A 17,102-nucleotide genomic window follows, 5' to 3' on the forward strand; every position below is an offset into this window, starting at 1 on the left:
CACTACAGCTGGTATGTGTACTACTTTACAGCCAACAACTCCCAATGCAAGCGTTATGTTAGAAGGCAAAGTAGTACAAGAGATGAGTCAATTCACATACCTTGGCAGTAATGTACAAATCATTGGGGATATCCGGAAGGAAATAATGACATGAACTGGCAAGGTGGCAGCTGCATTCACCAGCTTAGACAAAATTTGGTCATTGAAAATCTACAACTTAAAGACTAACCTATGAATCGTCAACATTCATGTTATTTCTGCCTTAATATATGCATGTGAAAACTGGAAAACTACCAAAAAGTACAGACAGGTGTCTAAATGCCTTTGGAAGCAACTGCCTCAGGAAAATACTGGGTATTAAATTGAATGAATTTATAATGAATGCCGAGAGTCATCCAAGAATTCAACAACCCTGTTTTTCTAAAGTTATCTGGAAAAGAAGATGGAAATATCTGGGCCATGTGTGATGAATAAAGTCAGAGTGTCTGCCAAGGCAAGCGTGCCATTGGGCAGCTGCTGAAACAGGCAGAAGTGGCCAAACGAAAGAATCCTTCTGTTGAACAGGACTTAGAGAGGGGAAACTTATGGGACTGACTTTCAAGAGGACATGCAATGTACGGCCCAGGAAAACCAGAGATAGCGGTGCCTTGTTCATGCCCTTAGCTATGTTGGATGGTGCAAGGAGGATTCAGATTATTTTCACTGTGGTCATGCTGACAGGCCCAAAGCAATATCGAGGTCCATTTGTGCTTAGTACAGTACAAACATGGTAAGAGACAGTCCCTATCCCAGTAGGATTACTATCTACATAAAAGAGAGACAAAAGTATTTGCATCAAAATTGGATAAGTGAGAACTGAGGCATAGAGAGATTAAGTGACTTGTTCAAGATCATACAGGGAGCCTGTGGTAGAGCCAGGGCCCGAATCTAGATCTCCTTAGTCCAACTCTTGTACCTTAACCCCAAGACCAATCTTTCTGTGGACAAAAGTGTCCTAGTTTCTGTGGCACTCCAGTAGACAAACTGAAAGTTGTGTACCAGATCCATGCATTTATTTTGATATTAAATATAATTTATTTTATACTCCCCTTACATTTCAGTTTCAATGTCTATGGATTTTTGTAAGGACAATGCATAACTGCATCATAGAAGCTTTTATAGAGGGAAGCTAGGGGATTTATCATTTGGGTAGGGGATAGCTGAGACTTTTGGAATGGGGTAAGGTGGTAGACAGTTTGGGATTCTGGAGTAAGCTACATTAGCACGATGTTCCTGCTAAAATGATAATCAATGAAACAATGTCAATATTTACATTGCACTCTTTAGGTTTCATAATTAATAAATCATAGAAGAGAATGGGGAAGTTCTCATAATTATTGTTTCAAGCTGTCTGTAGAATCAGGAAGACAACACTGGTGTATCCTTGATTCATACTTTCAAGGATTTTTTTTCACAGTCATAAAGCTAGAAAATTGTTGCGTCATTCCCCTCCTCCCCGCAACAGTTTAGATTCTGGACCAAAACCACTACAACCTGCCACTCCATGCTCACTCTGTCTTTGCCTCATCCTGAGAGAGCAGTGCACACTTATCTAGCTAAACATCTGTAAGAGTTAAATGAAAATTGTGCAATAGTGCAGCCTTCTTTACCCCTTTTATTACAAACAGAAAATGTACGTGGCACATGGACACGGCGCAGTCATGTTAGAGACCTGAATCTGATTCCCAGCACTTTCAGAGGTAACTTTATGCACCTTCCCTGTTACTTTCTTCTCCTCAAACTCCTTGTACATGTTTGAGGTCTTGTTAAAAATGATGTTCATGAAATGCACAGAATTATTAACACCAGTTAGTTCATGGTGTTCTGGCTCCCATTACTATCCCTGCATGAATATTTGATGGGGGAAAGTTGGAGGATCAGTTTTGTCTATGTTCCACTAAGAGGCTAAGCTTTGCAATATCAGCTTCAGAATGATGCATGGGGCTGGGCAGGACCTGTGAACATAAGCAATGAACTCAGGACATTCAGTTAAGAAAGAAACAATTGTTGAACTAGTTTTACTGGTATGCACAAGTGCTAATTTATAATACGTGGAAAATCATCTAAATCGAAGAGGATTTTCACAGGGATAGCAAAAAACACTTCGATGACCCCATGATCAGCCCTGTCAAATCTCAAGTTCCTTCTTTAAAGGATGGAGGCACTAGGTTCTCTTAAAACTGAAAATTAGTCAGAAAAATTTTGAACATTAACAAAACTTCCTATTCATCACTAGCCTCATTCTCAAAAAATGATAGAGCTATTTTTCCTCAATCTTTCAAAAAATGTTCAAGCTACCAAGCATGGAAAATTTCTGTAGGGGACAGGGCCATAGGGAGTCTTGTCTAGCAGTCACAGATTGGCTGAGGTCTGCCCACCAGGGATTGGAGTCACCAGGCCAGAGTTGGAGGAATCGCAAGGCCAGGTCCCATTAACAAGAATCTGGGTCAGAGTCAGGCCAGGGTCAGGTAGTACCAGGTTAGAATCAAGAGGCAGGAATCAGGGTCAGAGTCAGGCTGGAGTTAGAGACAAGAACAGAGGCAATACTGGGTTAGAATCAAGAGGCAAGAATTGGAGTCGAAGTTGGGCTGGAGTCAAAGGCAAAGTTTGGCATTGCAGCAGACCAAGGTCTGTGTAGTTGCCCAGATAACTTCCTGGGCCAACCCCTGGGGTTAAGTACAGACACTTGACCAATCAGAGGGTGGCAGGGTACTGTCACTCTGGGTCTCATGGGTGGTACTTCCTGTAGCAACTACTCTCCACAGAGCTCCCTGGCCCTACGGTTCCTTACACTTTCAGCCTGAATAATCAAAGGTATCAGCAACTAAAAAGAGGCCTATAAAGGGAAATGTTAGCAACCTTATCATAGCTGTTGCTACCACTTCCCGAATGACATGGTGCTGCTCCCAAAGTACTAACATTTTGCACAGATTTATGGAACTGAAGGCAGATGACCTGCCATTGGCTGGTTGAGTAACAAATTCCTAGATGTAGTTATCATGACATGGTGTTTATCATCATTTTAAAATAAAGTCTCTTCTTCTCCTTCTTCTCATTCCTTCTCTTCCCAGTTTTCTCTCAATGATCAATCTCATTCCCTGTGATTCTTTTAAATGTAGTGGTGCCGGTGAGGGAGGAGGTTCTTTCCCTTCCTGCAAGATTAGTTCCAAATGGGGCTTTAACTAACATGAGCCAAATGTCAAGAATAGAGACCAAGATAGTGATCTAGGAAGGAAGTTCTCTCTTCCTTTAGACTATTTTTTGCAGTTGCTTTATCTGATTTATTTTCAGATTTCCAGATGTTTAACAAAGATACAGCTTTTATTTGACACCAAAAATGCTCATATAGGATTTCATGCAGTACTGAAGTTTAGTTTGATTCTCCGAAGCCCTTGTACATTTATTTTAAACAAAAGTTGCATCTTTGTCTTTTTGATAAAGCCTTTGATTTTCTGTAACTTTTCTGATTAGAAATCACAAGAAAGCTGCTGGAGGTTTGGGAATTCTAAAAAAAGCTTCCATGAGTTGAAAAAAATATTGGAATGTTAACCTATAAATCCAAATTTCCAATCCAGCCTTAAATCAGTCTGAAATTATGAAAAAAAGCTTTCTTGTGTCCATCCATTTGATCAAAGAGCTGTGAATTAACATGTGCAAAGAAAAATACATGCAAATGTAAAAATGGGAATTAGATGTACAATTGTCCAACAGATACACAATTTGGAAGCCATTCTTGAAAATTTTGTTCATAATGCATGATTTCTTCTGCCTTATGTTCTCCACTTGCACCTTTGTCTTCCACACACCTCTCTATTTATGAATCTCTGCCTAGTGTTGTATGATTCACAGTGTTTGGGTATAAGAACCAAATCTTGTACTTCTTACTAAGTTATTGCTCAGCCCAAACTGGAGTCCATGGGAATTTAAACTAAATAAGGACTGCAAGGTTTAGCTCAAAGCAATTGTTTGCTCTTGATGATAAATTTAACATGAATGTAAAAAACAAAATCATATGATGCACTTAAGTCCAGATTCTGCAATTATATCCAATAGTGTGTGTGAGAAGCCCCATATCAAGTGTTCTATTATAGGATATACAAGTTATTTTAAAGTACTTAAGAAAAGATGTTATAGTAACCTGTTACCAAGCATTTAGTAGAAATGGGGACACAAAAAATTTCTAGCAATAAGTTAAATATGAATCTGTCTATCTATCTTAGCTAATACTAACTCATCTATCCCCATAATATTGATACAGCTTTAATGATAAATCATTTAGAAATCTAACAGGTAATACTAAAACTGGTAAGAACATGCCATGCATAAATGCAAGAGACATAATTGTCAGCTAATGAAAGCACATGACCGGAAATCCAAAGATCTGGGTTCTGCTGCTCACTCTGACACAGTCTTGCAGGCTGACTTCAAACCAGTCACTTGGGGTGATATTTTCAAAAGCATATTCAGGAGTTAACCAGTAAGCTCCCATTGACTTTTCCAATGCAGGCTAAAAATCAACTCCCACCGATTTTAGGAGCTTGATAAGCTTTGGGTACCTAACTTCTTAAGCTGCTTTTGAAAATCCTATATTGAATATCCGTGCCTCAGTGTCCCCATCTGTAAAATGGGAATGATCGTATCAACTCACACAAGTGTTGTGAGGATTAAATCGATGGGCCCAGATTCTGAGCTACCCTGCAAGGCCATGCAGAGGCAGAGGGGTGAACAAGAAACTCCTTATTCCCTTCCATGGCTGCATTGAGCCCATGACTGCAGCACGGCTGGTGCACTATGACATTCTGCTCCATTCCCAACTGAGACAGCAAACTAGGCTTTCTCCCTGTGCAAGAAGCAGCAGGATGCTTTTCAGAGGCCCAGTGTTTCCATACTCCCACTAGGATTGTGTGGCTCTATATGGCCCCTGACTCAGTGCTGTTGTTTTAAAGCCATGACTTAGCCTTCTGTGTTTATAAAGTGCTTTGGGATCCTTGACTGGAAGGTGCTATATGGTTGCAAACCATCACACTTCCAGAATAGTGTGGTAGTATGCATAACTCTACATCACCATACAGTCCTCAGCAGACAGACAATGCTTCCATTGGGCTCAGTGGGAGAGTTGCTTGTCTGAGGCCTGCAGAATCAGGCCCTCAGTGCATCTGCTATAAACTTGGTAGCAGTCCAGTTAGAGTGTCTGTAAGTGAGTTTAACACATTATTGACAATGCTGAAAAAGGTGTAAGGAATTATCTGACAAACGGCTTTACAGCCTTGTGAAAATAATTCCATCCAGATGGATTAACTCTTGTAAATGGTTTTGCAAGGTTATCTTTTTCTCCCTACACCATGTCAGCAGATCTTCATTCAAAACAATTCAGAGAAAGCTGCATATGTAATTATTACCTCTCCTAGTCATTATGCATTCTAACATTTTGTGTGTTTTTCATGACAGCCGCTACACACTGAGCAGAGGTTTTCATTGAGTTGCCCTCACTGTGTCAGTTTTCCCCTGAGTACTTACATTAATTTAGAACCCAGTAAAGTCAATGTGTAGTTCCAATTATTCCTTCCAGTGGTCACTAGATTGTCTTCCTGATTTCATTTCTTACATGTGGCTAGCCATATTTTATGCTCCTTTCTGCTGGCTTCACTAGGGCTGGATTCCCGGTTTCTGAAGGATACCTGTTTGGCTCACATATCCTATTGAATATTGTCACTTAGCCATACTGGTTTATTTCTTGCAAATCTGCTTTTTTCTTTAGGCATATGCAAGCCTTCTGTGGCTGTCAAATAGTATGCTTAAGCAACCTCAATATAGAGTCTAAGGATTTTAATCACCACATTTGGGCATTTTTGATTAGCGTCTGCATATTAAAAATCCCTAAAATTTGCCACCCTTCCGGGGGGTTTATATGATTCCTCCCTTGATAACGTTGAATTTAATTATTTTGTTACCATCACTACCTAGTGGCTCAATTTTAGTTACTTCTTGAACCAACCCCTGTGTGTTACTTAGGACAATTGAGAATAGCCTCTCCTTTTGTATGCTCTAGGACTAGGTGTTTTAATAAATAATTCTTTAATAAATTGAGAAACTACTTCCCTAAGTCTTGTCCCAATGTAACATTTGATTGGTTTGTATATTGATTTCACCCATTATGGCTACATTATTAGCTTTAGTTGCTTCTGACCTCCCTCAGTATTGGGCATTCAATATCCTTTTCCTATTCAGGCAGCCAGAATTATAAACTTGCTCATATCTGCCTTGGGATTTTGTCATCATACACATTCTGATGTATGGTCCTCTCCACTCTGAAATATTATCTCATTAGATTCTGTGGAAACCTTTATGGATAATGCTACTCCCCCATGTCTATGTCTTAATATGCCCTTCATGTATCAATTCTAGACACGGATTGCAGTACCCCACCGATTTTTGCCATTCCACCCCTGAGATGCCTGATTCTGATATGGAAATATTTAATGCTTCTCCAATGCCCCACATAACCCTGGTGCCCACCAACACTGTCCTAATCCCTTAGCAATGTGCAGCTTTGGCTTCTGAAGGTAAAGTACAAATTTTCTTAATATAAATAATTACTGGCCAAACCTCAAAGTCATGACTCAGTCCTGACTCCCATTGATTTCAGTGAAACATAAGAAGATGTACCAAATCCTGAGCAGCTAGTCAGCATCCCAGATTCCCTAACATTCTGATGCAGTAGTACTATATTTTGCTAAGCAATGTCATCTCAAGAAGTTCTGAACGTTTGGTTGTATTTGGCTAATTAGGATATAAATGGTCTTCCTGGTAGAATAGTTGATTTAGTTCCACCTAGTATTTTCAATATCACAAATCCAAGAGCCCAACCTTTTCATTATGAATATATGTGTGCACCAGTGACCAAATTAACCCCTGTATTCACACCCTACACATTATTGTAATAATCTTTGTACAAAATAAGCCTTGTGATGTATCGTTTGAAAATGAATCATTCATTGGTCAATAATGTCATGGTGAAGTGTATATAGCAACATTATATGTAAAATTATGAAATCACCCCCCCCCCAATAATGTTATAATGTTAAAGGCACATGTTCAAACTCACCTAGCCCTCATTAGGTAGAAGTGGTCAACCAGGCCTGTCTTTAATAAGAGATGTGTGTTTACCTCCATTTGAATATAAGCTGTAAACAGAGTCTTCAAATAGTGAGAGGGGGAAGAAAGAAGACAAAGAAAATTTGCATTTCAGCATATACAGGTGAAAAGAAACAGCATGAAGCCTCCCTCCTCCACCAGACTCCATGTGTCCTTATTCTCAGCCAAAAAGAACTTTAGCTAGGGATTACTCTCATGAAAATGCTTTTCAAAGGGTGACTGAAATATAAAAATGAGGGTCAAAAGCACCCCACGCTCTCTTTCCCTATCCAGCTGTCTTTTTTCACCTAAGAAGGCAAGAAAGCCAGCCACTGGGACCAGATCCTGGCCTGAGAGAATGGTCAGCAAAATTACTGGAAATGTGATAAGAAACTTCACCTTGAGCCAAGTCTAGTTTGTGAAGTTTAGAAAGCATTTTATCTTCATTTTTCTTGTAACTGTTTCTGACTTTAATGCAACATTTCTTGTGTTCACTTAAAATCTCTTCCTTTGTTCTTTGTGAACAAACTTGTTTTATTCTCTAATCAGAACTAATCCAGTGTTGTGAACTGCGTGAGTAACTCCATTTAACGTGCCAAACTGTTGAATCTTGATCCCTTTAGAGGGGTGACAGACCTAGTATATCTGGACTGTCCAGGAGAGGGGTGGACACTTCAGAACATATGTGTTTTGGGAAAAATCTGAGACTGGCAGTGTGTTGGGGTTACCCTACATGTAGTAACTAAGGCTGTTGGAAGCCACAGTGTGGCTGATGTTTGTTAACAAGCTGCTGGGGTCAGAGCTGCTGGACTAGAGCTGTGGCTATACAAAGACACTCTGAGTGTGGCCTGCATGCTGTTTGGCTTTGTGTGAGGAACCCAGGTTAGGAACCACAGCAGCAAAGCATTGTGAGACACCTCAGCTTGCAGGGCAGGTGGTGACACAGCCCCTCACTGGTCTGGACTGCACCCCAGAATGCCATAGCATTCCCCCATCTATAGTCATTGACAGACCTTCTAAAACTCATGGTGTGCTAGCCACCCTTCATTCCAGTTAAACAGAAGACATTATAGAGCAAGATAGCTAGAGACACCTCAAGCGGTGGCTTGCATTATGAGGCTACATGAAAGGCCAAATCAGCAGCTAAGCCATGTGGACTGAGAAATTTCCCTGATTGCAAAGGAAGGAGCTGTGGCATTGATTGGTTATAGCTGTGTGTACAAGATGGGTGTGGTGATATCTTTTACTGGACCAACTTAAGCTGGAGAGAGAGACAAGCTTCTGAGGTTACACAGAGCTCTTCCTCAGGTCACAGCTCTCTGAAGCTTGAAAGCTTGTCTCTCTCACCACCAGAATTTGGTCCAATAGAAAATATTCCCTCACCCGCCTTCTCTCACTAATATCCTCCGACCAACATGGCTACAAGAACACTACATGCATGCAACAGGCAGAAAGTAGCCAGAAGGCAAAATAAAATCAGCAGACAGTGAGAGAAGTGTTGTGAGCATGGCCCTAGGAGGGAACAGAGGAAGAACTCCTTGGGGCACAGGACCATCTGGAAAGGGAGGCTTGGACGGAAAGTACCTCCTGTGTATGTCTTTACTTTGTTCAGGGAAACAGGCATTGTGTACATTTTTTAAAATAAACAGGCTTGCCAAAAAAAGACCTGATTCATCTCATGTAATCAATTTCTCCTCCCAAAGGAAACAACCTAACTCGGGCCCAGGACCCATACAATTACATATAGTACCTCAATTTGAGAATCTCAAAGCACTTTACAAACATTAATGAATTAAGCCTTAAAACAATCATCCAGGATACATTTTATTCCTAATTCACATGTGGGAAGAGGAAGCATAGACATGTTAAGTGTTTTGCCCAAGATCAAATAGCAAGTGGACAGCAGAGCTCGAAACTAACTTGGGTCTCCAGCCTTCCAGTCGTGTGCTTTAGTCATAAGAACATCCTTCCCCATTTGCACACAGACACACAGTGCCCTTTAATACATATTTTTTTAAAAGGAGAACAGAGATTTTGAATTTTATAAGTTTTCACCACTATATGAGCTCTACAAGTGACAACTGCTTAGCTTCTCTGAGCTGTCAAAGAGGCACTCTTTAACATGAGATATATTCTCATGGGAGAATTTATTTAGGGCAAAATACTCTTCTCCAATTCTCAATGTACACCTCCCATCTTCACTGTAAAGCTCAACATGGATACTCTGCAGTCCCTGGGCCAGGTCCTCAGCTGTTGCAAATCAGCATAGCTCCACTGAAATCAATGTAGCTACATCAATTTACACCTGCTGAGGATCTGATTCATTGTATATATTTTCCATTGCCACAAATGGAAGCTTTGGACTTGGAACAAGAGCAAAAAGTACTATAGACATCTGCAATGTGATTAAGGGATGGACAGTGTGGACCAAAGGAGAGACACATCCTGAAAATACAGACTCCGAACAATGATTGCAAACGTAATCACTATCTTTGGGTCAAATTCTGAACACAATCTCAATGGGAGCTGCATATGTCTGCATCCAAATGCTAAATTTGTTCCTCTATTAATACAGTAGCTGAATTTCATTGCATATGTAGTCTAATCCTATAGAGTCATTTTAACTTAGCTCCCATTAGACAAAGAAGACACATTGGAAAGCTGTCTCCAGTTCCCTCACCACATGTAAAAATCCTAAAGTCCATCTAAATCCACTATGAAGCTCAGGCCTACCTCCATTACTGGCCCAAATCAAAGCCCAAGATGCAGACTCTCCCAATTGGGGCCAGGGAGGGAGGGGGCAGGAGGGAAGAGATTTGGATTCAGACCCATGATTCAGGCTTATATATAAAAAAAATAATATTTGAAGACAAGCTGAGCTAAGACACCCCTTCTGAGAGGTCATAAAAAAACCAAGAATGAGTCTGTATGAACCTCTGGAGACTGAAAAATATGTCTACTGAATGTTTTATTTGCTTTTATTTGCCACACAACCATTATGACCTTAATGGAATTCAATGATAATTCAGCATAAATATACATCCAGCTTTAAGTACTGTGGGCAGAATATTATGTTTTGTATATTAAAATACTGATAACTATTAACACATTTTATTTGAGCTTACTTTAAAATCTTACAAGTTACTTAAATCATTCCTAGCAAATGTGCGCTCAGTGCATACCACACATGCCTTGATGCTTTAAATTTGTTTGTACAGCTGTGAAATTCTCAAATTAACTATCTGTCAGGAAAAGTAAAATATTGCCTGGAGATTTAGGAGATGAAATCTAAGCCAGTGGGAGAAAATTACAAAATGGCATCCTGCAACATGAATCACTTTTATGGAATTGCATTTGTTGTAATAAGAAGTTTCTGGGCAGCAAGTCATTAACTGCAACATGGGTAGTTTCAGACATTTACTACTGTACAAGTCTCTGGCATTTATTAATTTCACTATCTCTGTATCTGCCAGTTTACTAAACCTGCAGGATTATGACTCATTTGATATTGCAAACAGCACACATTATGCTTCTGAAAGAAAAATGCAACCTCTCTTGCAGAATGCATTCTACACTGACTGCGCTCCAGGGTCTCCAGCAGTCCATGTGCAGACAAAGTTCCCATTAATGGCAGGAGGAGTTTTAACTGATTCAGCAGTGTAGGATCAGACCTCTAATCAATATGTACCATGAACAGAATTTTCAAAAGTCCCTACAGGCCAAATTTTCAAAGATATTTAGGTGCATAAAGACATACAAAGGCACTAAGTAGGATTTTAAGGAGCACATAGGTACCTAATTAAAAATGGGTGCTTTCAAAAATCCCAGTTATTGCCTTTCTGAATCTTTATGTGACTAAATACCTTGGAAAATCTGGCCCTGAATAATTGATCAGCCTAAATCTATGCGGCTAAGGAATTAGCCCCCTAAATAATATATACATTTTTGAAAATTCGACCTCGTATGCATAAGGGGCATGAAACTGTATTTGACCTCAGAGAATTTATTTCAAATTTGTCCCTCATGGAAGCAGCATTTTGCTGTGCTTGCCTGTGGAAGTATCAGAGAATTCAGCCCCAGAAACCAGGGATCCCTCAAGACCCATGCAGAGCCTATGCTTTCATGCTGACTTTGGCTCCCCACTTCCCTTTCCAGTTTCTTGTTCAGCCAGGAAATTTCCAGCCCACTGCTTCTTCTGGAAGTATCCTAATATCACAGGGATGCCTCTACATCACAGAGGGGGAAGCAATTTAATTAATGCTATCAGGGTCCTCTAGGTGTGGAGAGAGGATAATGCTGTAGAAACAGCTCTGCCACTGGTTCACTCCCTCCTAATTCTTGCACTCCCCCACTCCAAAGACCAATTTCTGTGTGGGGATCCTAAGCAGTTGAGGAAAAGGGAGGGGAACAATCCCATCAAAGCCATACTCCCCAAACTGCCCAATCCTCCTGGATTTTTTTACTCTCCTATAACTAAAAGGGCCAGACTGTGATACTACCTTGCAGTAGGAGTAGTTCCATTGGATCAGTGGTACTGCTTATCTAAAGCATTACTCAGGCTCCATGCAATTCCAATGAACAAATGAACAATAACTTCCTTCAGTGATTCAGTGTGTGCATTATCCATTTTAATGCATTCCTAGATGTGTTACTGGACATGACATCTAAGGCAGACAACTACAAGACTTTTAGAAGGGCCCAGGGATTAGCAATGTACACCTGAGGTAACAGGATGTATGTTTTTCCTTAAACTTGTAAAAATGAATTAAACCCAAAGTATTTTATGGAGCCTGAATTGCCAGTTGAGAAGCAGCTCACACAGAAGGGAGAGCTCCACGTTTGGAGGTAGTTTAAATTTCCTCTGGTCTTTAGGATTATGGCAGTACCTTGTGGGATTTTCCCATTATCTGTCTCCCCGGTCTCACCCTACACTGTCTGCCTCCCCCACACTCAACTTTGGCCTGGCTGCTGCCTCCAAGCTAGTTATTCTGGCTGCCATTCCTTTTATATCAGTCAGCTTCTATTTTTTTTTAAAAAAAGGATCTAAGTGCTTTCTCTATTTTAATAGAAGCTGGAGTGTCTAATAGAGCCAGCTGCCAAAAATGTCATCTTCGAAGGGGCTGCTGGGTAAAAGCCTGTTATGTTTCTTTATTCCTATGCACTGAGTAACAACCTAATGACTCCAGAATACCACATATATTATTAACATGGTATACAGTAATGATGCCAGAGAGTATTGTAGAATTCTTACTATGCTAAATTTCATACACAATGATTCTCATATAAATTTCCTTGGCACCAAGAGTCAAACTTTCCAGTTATGAAGTCTACTGCCTAGGACTGCTACCTTAGGGAATTACAATATGAAAGGATAAACAGACCCCTAATAGTTTGTAATGACACACAGCCATTACACTGTCATTTCTTTGAATTCTTATTATTCCAAATATGAAATATACATTGAGAAATAGCTTTGGACTGAGATTTTTCTATGTTATTTCAATTGATTATACCAGACTGACAAAGAAAATGACCTATAAATCTGAATAATTACAGTATAACAGATTGCCAAAATTCTAATTGTCCTATTCTTTACCTGCTGCCATACTTACTCCAAAGAGTGAGTTCAGTGAACTTTGGCTCTTTTAGGGCCAGATTCTCACCTGGTGTTAGTGTAAGCCCAGAATGTCACAAGATCTGAGGAGGTGGCCCTTGCTAACATCATCTCTCTCTCCAAGCAAATCAGATAACAAAGGTATGTGATAATGTGATGATACAAAAAACCAAAGTGCAGGTATCCAGCAGAATTGCATTGCTTGAGGTGTTGATTTCATAAAATATTTGTTAAATTGTAACTACTGGCTAATCCATCTTGATTCAAAAACCTGTCTCATCCACCTATCAAATTCCTCAATAGTCTATATAGAAAGTAGGAGGGGGGGAGGAGAAAGTAAACATAGAATCATAGAAATGTAGGGCAAGAATGGACCTCAAGAGGTCATCTAGTCCATCCCTTCTGAAAGTGTATGCCAACTGTGCAAATGACTGACTTTCTGGCTCACCAAGAGACAGCAGAACTCTATAAAGGAGAGCTACCAATGGTAGTTCTATATCAACATTTTAGGTGGACCACCATAACTTGCATTAAACTTTCTTCTTTAATACGATAGATAAATAAATAAACTGTGGTAAATAGAGGGGGTCACAGAATAGGAAAAACTTCCACAAAGTGTCTTTTTTGTCAAAAAATTCAAATTTTCAATTTTTTTGATCCCCCTAGCAATTAATAATTGATAAAACTTAAGTAAAACTCATAGCTGCCAAATTTTGCACAGCCCCAGGTATGACATTTTATGCAAACTATATGATAAACTAACTGCGTCTAGATTAGAAGACTTTAAGGCCAGAACAGACCACTCCAATCATCCAATGTGATCTTTTGCACAGCACAGACCATAGAATTATAGTTTCTTCATCAAGCCCATAAGTAGTGGTTGAGCGAGGGCATAACTTTGTATTACAAAGAAATCCAATCCTGATTTAAAGAGTTCAAGTGATGGAAAATCTACCAAATCCTAAAGTATGTAGTTCCAAAGGTTAGTTACATCCACTATAAAAAATGTGCACCTTATTTCGAGTCTGAATTTGTCTAGCTTCAGCTTCCAGCCATTGGATCTTGTTATGCCTTTGCTAGACTAAAGAGTTGTCTACTATCAGAAATCTTTTCCATATATCAGTACTTATAAACTGAACTCTTAACCTTCTCTTCATTAAATTCTTTAGCCTCTCATTGTAAAGCATATTTTCAAGATCTCAGATCATTCCTATAGCACTTTTCTGAACCCTTGCCTATTTGTCAACATCCTTTTCAAAGTGTTGACAACAGAACTGGTGATAATATTCCAGTAATGGTCTTACCAATGCTATATATAGAGGAAATAGCACCTCCCCACTCCTACTTGATATTCCATTGGTTATATACACACAACCCTAGTATTTGCTCTTTTAGCCGCCACATCACATGGAAAACTCATGATTAACTTATCTATCATGACCCCTAAGTCCTTTTCTGAGTCATTGCTTTCCAAAATACAGTCCTACATTCTTAGTTCCTAGACAAATGGCTTTGCATTTAGCTGTAATAATGCATGTTTGTTCAAGAGATGAGATCTAGATTGCTCTGTAGTCCGGACCTGTCATCATTTATCACTGCACCAATTTCTTTGACTTGTGTTTGTGAGTTTTGCATATGTACAAACATCTGCATATGACCATAAACTGTAACTTATGGTCAACACATCCTGCCTCAGTCAGTGGCAAGTGAAGGACAGGAACTGCAGAAAATCTGGCAGCTTGTGGCTAGTGTAAGTGGGAGTGACTCTGAGGAGCTGCTAGGATAGATGGCAGGTAAGTGCCAGACGGAGTCTGAGATGGATGGGTGCCAAACAAACTAAGGGTGCTGGAGGGAGTCTGGGATTGCTGAAGAGGAGGAAGCAGGGAAAACTGGGATTCTCAGAGAGGACTGGGTATCCACTTTTGGAGGGGGAGGGGCTAGGAAAGCCTGTTTAGAGGTAATCTGGAGGCTCAGGGGAGTTGGCTGTATTCATAAGGAGAAAGCCAGACATTGGGATAGGTGACTCTCTGGTAGGATGCTGGGGATCCTGGTGCTAGTACTAGGCCCCTCACTTCTGCCCTATGACTGCCTTCTTCTCCTCTTGGCAGCTCATTCCCTACGGTGATTCAGCATGGGGAGACAGACAGGCCACATGGTTGCCTGGCTTCAGGCAGAGCAAGTGCTACAGTGATCACAGATGGCCTGTAACAGCAACTGCAGCCAGTCCTGTAGAACAGCTCTAATTGAATGTATGGCAGATGTTACCAAAATTATTACAGGGGAAGATGTGTAAGATGGAAAGAGCCAAGCTTGACTCTGAGAGCTCAGGCTTTGTTTTCAGGACTGGCAGTTAGAAAAACCATCTTTTTTTACTTGTACGCTGCGTTCAATTTGATAGGGAACTCACTGAAAGACAATGAACATGAAATTCTACTATGCCATTTTTACAATGTTTCTTTGAAGAGCAGAAGCAGACTTTAGGGCTGATCAGAAGTTTACTGAAGCAAATAGAAAGACTTTCATAGTCCCCATATGTCTTTGAGGCAGTCCATTTAAGAACACATTTCAAAGCAACATTTGATGTTCTTCTGTGGATTCCAGGCTGTTCACTGAAGTGCTGCTGTAACAGAGCCTCCAATGAAACGTGCACTACATTGTCGAGGATACCTGCACGATTTCTAAAATAGCTCATTTTTGTGAAAGAATTGGCATATATGAAAAAGCACTCAGCATTTGGAGGAATGTATACTGATTTTACTAGAGTTTTATTTTCTCATTTTTCTATGTGAAGTAGCGGTCCCAGGTTCTGAGGGGTAGAGCCTCCACAAACAAAAACCTCTGAAACTCTCAAATACAATTAGATCCATGAAGTTACAGATCCCAAATGCTGATAACATATGCGACAACATGTTATCTAAGACTTACTTTGCCAGGCTTGTTTGCATCAAAACTGTTTTCTTTAAATTTCTCTTGTAGGGTCTCAGCTAGTCGACAGAGCAAGGCACCATTATCCAACTTCTCCATAAAAGTTTCTGCCGTTATTTCCCTACCTGAAAGGCAAGAAGAAAATTAACATGGAAAAAAAGGATGCCTGTGTCTACACAGGAAATGTAAATACTGGATTTGCAAGGAAAATCCATAAACCAAACCCACTGAGGTCAATGGCAGTCTTTCCATTAACTTCAATGGGCTTAGAAACAAGCCTTAACTGAATAACTCGCATTACACTGAGTTTTTATCATTTAGTCTTGCTGCTATTTTCCTGGCACTGAGACACAATTTTTTGGATACATTTTTTTGGTTGGATAATTTGCTGTTTTCTTTGGGATGGTGTTGTTAAACATTCGTCTTGTCAAACAACACATTTTTGTAGAATGAGTCCAACTAATATGCCAGATTCTGTTAATCTTATTTTACCATTTCTGACTATACAGGACCACTTTTTTATTTTAATGACATTAAAAGGTGCCAGATTGACAGCCCTGCAGCATAATGTCTTAAATTTATCCGCAGAACAAGTACACTGCAAGCTTCACCCTCACTCCCAATAGTCCCCAGATTTAGAGATGAGATGTTAATTTCTATTTCATTGTTAATTTAGGGTTTGATCCTGGAAGGTGCTGACAATTTTCTGTCAAAATTGTTTTTTGACGGAAAGTTGAGTTTAACAAAATTATTTTTTTTATTAAAGGAGTGTCTACTTTCCATGGAAAATTACCAATTTATTTGGCCTAAAAACTAAATGCCCATAAACAAAAATATTTTGATTTTGATAATGCTGTCACATTGCTTCATGAGGATTGAAGTTTAGTTGCCTCATTTCCCCACTGAACTCTACAGGCTGGCTCCCTGGTGGACTATATCTCACATGATACACTGCTTCCACTTTCCAAGATGGGACATCCTGATGCATCATAGCAGATGTAATCCAATCAGGGTGCCAAGCCTATAGATCAGTGGTTCCCAAACTTGTTCTGCCGCTTGTGCAGGGAAGGACCCTGGCGGGCTGGCCCGGTTTGTTTACCTGCCACGTCCTCAGGTTCGGCCAATCGCAGCTCCCAGTGGCCACGGTTCACTGCTCCAGGCCAATGGGAGCTGCTGGAAGAGGTGGCCAGTACGTCCCTCGGCCCGTGCCGCTTCCAGTAGCTCCCATTGGCCTGGAGCAGTGAACCGCAGCCACTGGGAGCCACGATCGGCCGAACCTGCGGATGCAGCAGGTAAACAAACTGGCCTGGCCTGCCAGGGGCTTTCCCTGCACAAGCGGCGGAACAAGTTTAGAAACCACTGCTATAGATAGGCTTGGAAGGATTAGATT

At 40.3% G+C, this 17,102-nt stretch overlaps 1 protein-coding gene across 7 annotated transcripts in view; it reads right to left on the bottom strand.

The window, feature by feature from the left end:
- Window positions 1-17,102, bottom strand: part of GAS2 (growth arrest specific 2) — a 157,754-nt gene that overhangs the window by 86,771 nt on the left and 53,881 nt on the right. For all 7 annotated transcript variants that reach the window (XM_073347823.1, XM_073347820.1, XM_073347826.1 and 4 more), the window contains one exon: window positions 15,713-15,837. In XM_073347823.1, coding sequence (XP_073203924.1) covers window positions 15,713-15,837 — 125 coding nt within the window. The remainder of the gene's footprint in view (window positions 1-15,712; window positions 15,838-17,102) is intronic.

Source organism: Lepidochelys kempii, chromosome 6, assembly GCF_965140265.1.
Source record: "Lepidochelys kempii isolate rLepKem1 chromosome 6, rLepKem1.hap2, whole genome shotgun sequence".
Taxonomy (NCBI): Eukaryota; Metazoa; Chordata; order Testudines; family Cheloniidae; genus Lepidochelys; species Lepidochelys kempii.